The following is a 7327-nucleotide window of genomic DNA, read 5'->3' on the forward strand; positions in this document are numbered from 1 at the left end:
TGATGGTGGACGCACCATATGACCAGCAACGTGCATTAGGAGAGTGAATCGGGTACATTTTGATTTCACATTTACTTTAAAGGTGATGCCTTTGTTTTAGCTCACAAAATGATTGATCCAAACTGCTGTTTGGCTAAATTTTTAAACATTATAAAGTTTCTACAACCAAAACTGCACACAAAGCTACAATAGCACTTTTATTTGTTTATTACAAATTTTTATATTCCATTGACATGAAGACATGAAGTAAGTAGTCAACATATTTGAATTGTGGAATGAATTTAACGGAGTAAGAAATGATAAAGTTCACATCAAAGCGACAAGGAGGCGAAGGATGAAAAAGAGGACTAGATTGATGGGTTGGGTTGGGTTGAGGAGCGCGAGGGCGAGAGAACAGCGAGTTATTGTATTGGTACACCAGGCACTGGGAGACACACTCAGACACGTTAACGCATTCACACACTGACACGAGCGTGTGCATGTGCCCACCGCTGCACAGACCAGAGCTGGCATCCCAGAGGGTAGCACTTTACCTGTTCTTACCTCTCAGACTTACAGCCCAAGTGACGTTCACCCTCTCCATTACTCCAGAGTTCTTAATCTGTAGGTTTCACCTCCATTGCAGCAACATTTAGGGCATTTTGGGTGAAGCGCTGTGTCCAGATTGAAGATACCCAACACAGAGTGGAGGACTAGCTGATGAGAAACTGTGGAACAAGCTGAACTTCAGTATCATCAATCAGGTAACAAAAATGGTCTTGATTTTATGGAAATGAGAAGTTATGTATGCAGTTAATTATTGAGTAGAGAATAAGTGAGTAAATAGCTATGCTACTGAAATTATTCTGACCATTCTGTCTGTGATATTTTGAATTGCTGAAATACCTCCAAAAAAAAAAAAAAAAATCTTTATACAGCTTAAGCTGGATTGCTGGTATTAGCTGGACTTCCATGTCAGGCTGTTCTGGTTTTCTGATGTTGGAGGGTTGCTGGGCACTTGTCAGCTGTCAGGTTGGGACACCAGCTGAAGACCAGATTGACTAGCTAGGAGACCAGCTAGACCACCTTAAACCAGCTAAGACCAGCAGACCATTTTAGGCTGGTCTGAGATGTTTTTTCCCCATCATAATTTCATTAAAGTGTGTTTAAAGTTTGTAATGTAAACACATATAAAACACGTACAGCAGCATTCAGAAGGCACATAAACAGACTCAAGTCTGCTTGGCCCACTCTGAAAGTTTCAAAGAAAGCTTCTTGTGTTTTTCTGAGACTCCATGTGTTTTTCTGAGATAATCCACTCACCCCACCAGGCGTAGCTCTACACCCATGGCAATGTGAAAAGGACTCATTCTCTCAGATGTATAGTGAATCCAGTAGTGCTCACTGTACATAACAGTGCCTAAATATTTATAATGCATAAAATATCATGAATATGTAAAGAAATTGTCAAAAGCATTTGTGGCATAATGTTGATTAACATCAAATATAATTTAGACAAAAAAAAAAAGAAAAAAGAAAAACTTGTGGTCATAGTAGGCACTTCCAATGGAAGCCAGACAATCCACATCAAAATACCATTTCAAAAGTAGTTATAGCCACAACACCTAAACATTATACCTGTTAACATGAGACCAGCATGATAAAATCGCTTATTAACCTTGTCTGTGTGAAGTCATATCCAATCTTTCAACCTCAAAGTAAACCTGCAACTTTAAGATGTGCAAGGATGCTAGAAAGAGACACAGGAATGTAAAACCAGAAGTTTATACACATTGAAATATAGTTCCTCCTCATAAAGGACAATTATAACAACTTTACAATTCAAATAATTGTCATGGTTTTACGGAGTAATTCATGTAAGTGAGAAAATGCAAGCTTCACATTTTTACCTTTAAAGCCTTTGGATCACTGGCCCTGTTTATTTCCATTTTATAAGTGCGCCCCTGCCGCTTGTAGAACAAAACAGCTTTTATAAGGTTACTGATATGACTAGTCCTCATCTCATGTGAGTGGTCATGATTTTATATAGTACATGTTTCAAAACTCATTTCTTTAGGAGTAAAACTTTTTAATGGGAAAAAAATTATCTTTTTTAAATAAAGTGCACCTTTAAAGAAATAGTTCACCCAAAAATGAAAATTCTCTCATTATTTACTCACCCTCATGCCATCCCAGATGTGTATGACTTTCTTTCTTCTGCTGAACACAAATGAAGATTTTTGGAAGAATATTTCAGCTCTGTAGGTCCATACAACGAAAGTGAATGGTGACCAGAACTTTGAAGCACATAAAGGCAGCGTAAAAGTAAACCATACAACTCCAGTGGTTTAATCCATGTCTTCAGAAGCGATATAATAGGTGTGGGTGAGAAACAGATCAATATTTAAGTCCTTTTTATTATCAATTCTCCTGCATAGTAGGTGGCAATATACGTGAAGAATGTGAATTGGCAGAAACAAAAGAAGAATATGGAGGTGAAAGTGGACATTTATAGTAAAAAAGGACTTAAATATTGATCTATTTCTCACCCACATCTATCATATCAATTCTGAAGACATAGATTAAACCACTGGAGTATTGTGGATTACTTTTAAGCTGCATTTATGTCTTTTTTTAGCTTCAAAGTTCTGGCCACCATTTATTTGCATTGTATGGACCTACAGAGCTGAAATATTCTTAAAAAAAATCTTCATTTGTGTTCTGCAGAAGAAAGAAAGTTATACACATCTGGGATGGCATGAGGGTGAGTAAAGGTTGAGAGAATTAAAAATGTTGGGTGAACTATCCCTTTAACTTTTATTGAATTTATGCCATCTCAAACTCGCATAACTTTCTGTCTTCTGTGGAACACAAACAAAGATTTTTTAAGGCTATATGATGTGTGTTTCTCCATACAATGCAAGTCAGAGGGGTCTAAAACTTTCAAGCTCCAAAAAGGACTATATGACTCCAGTGGTTTAATCCATGTCCTCTGAAGCGATAAGATCAGTTTTGGGTACTTCTTTTTCTCTATAAATATTTACATCTGCAGTCTCCTTGGTGCATTCATGATTCGATTATGCACGTGAACAGCCCTCTGCGCACGCGTCAAGTGCGAGAAATTGTAATCGAACTTAAAATCGCAATCGTGCCAAGGAGACTGCAGATGTTCATTATTCCTTTAAGAAACTTTGCAGCATCAGGAGTTCATGTCAAAACTGAAAGTCAAATGACCTTGATTTATCTATCTGTATTTTAAGAGCTTGTATAACTTACGTGGTTTCATTTGCTCTGTCCTGTAGGTCCACTTCACAGTTTACATTCGGCTTTCTTTTTGTGGAGCACATTTAGAACAAAAGGAAAAGGACTACTTGCTGACGTTTAAGTGTGTCAAAGGTTTCTATCTCTTGGACTCTTCCCAGTGATCATTCTTGGAAAAGATGGCAACAACTGGCATGCAACTGCTAGGCTTGGTCCTGTCCATCATTGGCTGGGTGGGTGGGTTCCTGGTGTGTATCCTGCCCATGTGGAGGGTCACCGCCTTTATCGGGAACAACATCGTCACTGCGCAGATCACATGGGAGGGCCTGTGGATGAATTGTATCTGGCAGAGCACAGGGGAAATTCAATGCAAGGTGTACGACAGCTTGTTGGCTCTTCCAAGTGACATGAAGGCTGCCCGTGGTCTTACCGTGCTGGCTTTGATTATCTGCACCCTGTCACTTACACTCGGCGTTTTGGGTATCAAGTGCACCGAGTGTGTGGGCCACCAAAGCCTCAAGGCACGCTTGGCCCGAGTGTCGGGTGTGCTCTTTGTCATTGCGGGGTTCCTCATCCTTGTGCCTGTCTGCTGGACGGCCCATTCCATCATCAGGGATTTTTATGACCCGTATGTGGCAGCCCCTCACAAACGTGAGCTTGGCCCTGCTCTCTACCTGGGCTGGGGTGGATCGGCTCTGCTGTTGATCGGTGGATCGCTCCTCTATACAGGGTCAAATCCCGCCGGGATTCCTTCCTCTCCCACGTTTAGCAGCGGGGAGAGCAGCCCACGCCGAGCGGGTGGACCTGCCCAAGTCAAAGGTTATGTTTAATGACCAACAGCAGCACAGCATTCCCCGGAAGTTCTCTCTGCTAGTGTTTCCCATTGTGATAGTTTCAAGTTAATTTTAATGGATTTTTTATCATTCAGAACATTTCTTTGGTTATGTGATGGAGGTAGTGAATATAAATGTGAAATCAAGTTTCATTTCCACCTCTAATGTCCACTTATAAGTCTGTCTTTCTCTGTATTTGTCCATTATTTCATAAAATAATAAAACACTTAAATCCTTTAAAGTCTCTTTTGCAACATTTCTTTTTATTTCTTTCTGTTTATGAAGAATAGCAGGCTGATGATTCCTCTCAGTATATGACATTTTGTGTAGAGCAAACATATTTACACATTTAAGTTATGCAGAAGAGATAATTAAAGTTGCTGTAAGCTCTATTTTTATGTTATTTTTTGGAATAGCACAAATGTCCCAATTACCTGACAGTTATCACTGAAATCATACCTGTCTTTGTGGCTCTGTACACAGCAAAACAATGTCAACAATTTAAACACCCTCTGCCTGTGAATCATTTTACGTCTTCAGGTTTGCTGACATCGGATTGACTGAAATGTCTTTGAGGAGTATGATTCTGAGAGGATGTGTGGTTAAATCTCTCACAGCACTTTTAACATTTTGTCATTTATATCCTTCTGTAGATTATTGCAAATGTAGGTTAGCATCAGCAAACAACAAATGAAAAATAATATTAGCATTTCGTAGTGCAAAAGTATTTACATGCTGCAATATGTAAGCCTCAGTGCATTATTATCATTAGAGGTCAACTGATACTGGGTTTTTAATGGCCAATCACTGATAAAATGATGAGAAAAACTGTATATTTGAGAGTAGTGTGATTAAAAAATATTATTGGTAAAAAAAACTGGTAAACCTGGTAACTTTAGCTTGATACTTGCAAATATACTAGAAAGAGGCTGTTGACATGGAGTGAATTCTACTCAAAGGCATAGATTCCAGGGGGATGGGGGGAGGTAAGCCCCCCAATAATCAAAACAAGCAAGTACGGGTCCTGGGTAGCTCAGTGAGTAAAGACACTGAATACCACCCCTGGAGTTGTGAGTTTGAATCCAGGGTGTGCTGAGTGACTCCAGCCAGGTATTTTGGCTTCGCTATTTGCAGAGCATAATTTAAATTCATTTAAACTGACTGAATACTTTTCACAATTATCTAGACCAGGGCTATTCAACTTTGGAAAGGTCAGGGGCCGCAAAGCTGGATCCCTGTACCTTCGAGGGCCGCACTCTTAAGTTTTATGATTATATATATATATATATATATATATATATATATATATATATATATATATAATTTAATTTATAATTATCACACATTTGCACATATACATTGAAATTATTTTTTTCACATATCCCAGCTAAGCTGGGGTCAGAGTGCAGGGTCAGCCATGATACAGTGCCCCTGGAGCAGGTAGGGTCAAGGGCCTTGCTCAAGGGCCCAACAGTGGCATCTTGGCAGTGCTGGGGCTTGAACCCCTGACCTTCTGATCAGTAACCCAGAGCCTTAACTGCTGATTTATTTTAATGTAAATAAACACATTATTTACCATTTTGTTTTTACATGTTAACATGTAAAAGTATAGGTAAGATAAATACGGATAAGTTTGGCCCCAGTTCAGTTTATAAATCCCCAAGATTATTTACTTAAAAGATTATTAAATTAACATATGTTGCGAACAAAAACAGTCTCAGAGTATAAGTTTAATACTAACAAGGAGAGCACCTGCACTTTTTTTCTTCCACTTCAAGCACTGCTTAACGACTAGGTTTGGGAACTGAGAACGGGGTCTTGTTCAGAACCGGTTCCATTCTTTAAAAAATACCGGAAGCGCTGCCCTCTACTGACTCTACAGTTCTACCAGTGTATTTAATTCCCAATTGAACGAGTCACAAGCTGGTTCTTTTCCGGTATAGTTTGATTCCCCAAACAATTATTCAACGGAGCAGGTTCTTTTGAATCTACAACGCAAAACATACCTTGTTTTCGGTATAGTCTGATCCCGAAAGAATCATTCTAATGAGCCGGTTCTTTTGAATCTACAGTGTGAAACATACAGCACTTCCAGTATAAGTAATCTTATACTGATGTGCAAGTTATGAATGTCCAACTCAAAATTAAATAAGAACTGTTGAAGTCTCACAAGCCTGAAGTACAACATTAGGCTACAAAACACAGTCTAAACTGTCCCTGGAACTGCTGTGTCTATTTTAAATCAAGCAGTGCAGTTACTGACTGGTTGTTCATATGACAATGTATAATTAAAGTTACACGAGTTTTGTTGTAATAAGTGGAATTTTATAAAATAATAAATGAATTCATGAAATATGCCATCACATTTCTTGTTGGTTTCGATTTGTTTATTTAAAATATAGTTAGGATCTATTATTGGATTGAATGTATGTCTTTAAAAAGTCTGCAAACACACCTTTTACAAGAACTGTATTAAATTTATTTCTGGTTGGTTGTGTCTGCTCTGTAGAAATCTGAAATCTCATTATTTGGTAACAGATTGCAGAGGGTAGTAAACACAATAAGAATTGCATTACTCATTTCCAAATAATTCTTTAAAAAAAGGTACTAAAAGAATTACTGAAACCGTTAAGGAACAGGAATCGTTAAGAGAAATCGGAACAGGAATCGATTCCTAAACAGGAATTCCCAACCCTTCTTATGACTTCAAGGTGTAATCCATGTCTTCTGAAGCTATTTAATCGGATTAGGGTTAGAAACAGACCAAAATGTAACTTGTTTTTCTCTAAAAATCTTAGCATCTGCACTCTCCTTGGTGCATTCACGATTCGATTATGCACATATATCTGTGTATGCGTCAAGAGCGAGGAACTGTAATCGAAAATTTAAATAAACACTTATGGAAAAAACATATATGGAAATGGATTACATTTTTTAAATGTGCACTATCCATTGCAGGTTGCTGGTAATTTTTGGACATGACACTAGGCAGTAATTTGGGGAAACGCTTCTGTTAAGTGACCAAGCATTTGACCTTTATCAGTCAATACCAATTTTGAAAACCAAAGCCAAATACTGGCAGATTAATCGCCCTGCATGATATACTGTATATTGTCTTTCTCTGGATATTATTTAGTGCTGAAGACAGCATCCCAGCAGAATTCCTTTTGATAGAAGTCATTGCTAACAGATGGAACCATCAAAACAACTTTTCATTTTGCTTTAGTGAATTCAAAACTAATCTACAGAATACA

The 7327-nt window shown here is 38.2% G+C and overlaps 1 protein-coding gene across 1 annotated transcript; it reads left to right on the forward strand.

Moving 5' to 3' along the window:
- The first annotated feature begins 377 nt into the window (after window positions 1-377).
- Window positions 378-4307, forward strand: LOC127449794 (claudin-4-like). Its single transcript, XM_051713346.1, has 2 exons — window positions 378-743; window positions 3282-4307. The coding sequence occupies exon 2, from the start codon at window positions 3420-3422 to the stop codon at window positions 4068-4070; it is 651 nt and encodes a 216-aa protein (XP_051569306.1). The 5' UTR covers window positions 378-743; window positions 3282-3419; the 3' UTR covers window positions 4071-4307.
- The last annotated feature ends 3020 nt before the right edge of the window (window positions 4308-7327 follow it).

Source organism: Myxocyprinus asiaticus, chromosome 13, assembly GCF_019703515.2.
Source record: "Myxocyprinus asiaticus isolate MX2 ecotype Aquarium Trade chromosome 13, UBuf_Myxa_2, whole genome shotgun sequence".
NCBI lineage: Eukaryota > Metazoa > Chordata > Actinopteri > Cypriniformes > Catostomidae > Myxocyprinus > Myxocyprinus asiaticus.

What these genes read in the sequence shown, in the direction of transcription:
- LOC127449794 (XM_051713346.1), top strand. Translation starts at nt 3,420, where the DNA reads ATGGCAACAACTGGCATGCAACTGCTAGGCTTGGTCCTGTCCATCATT.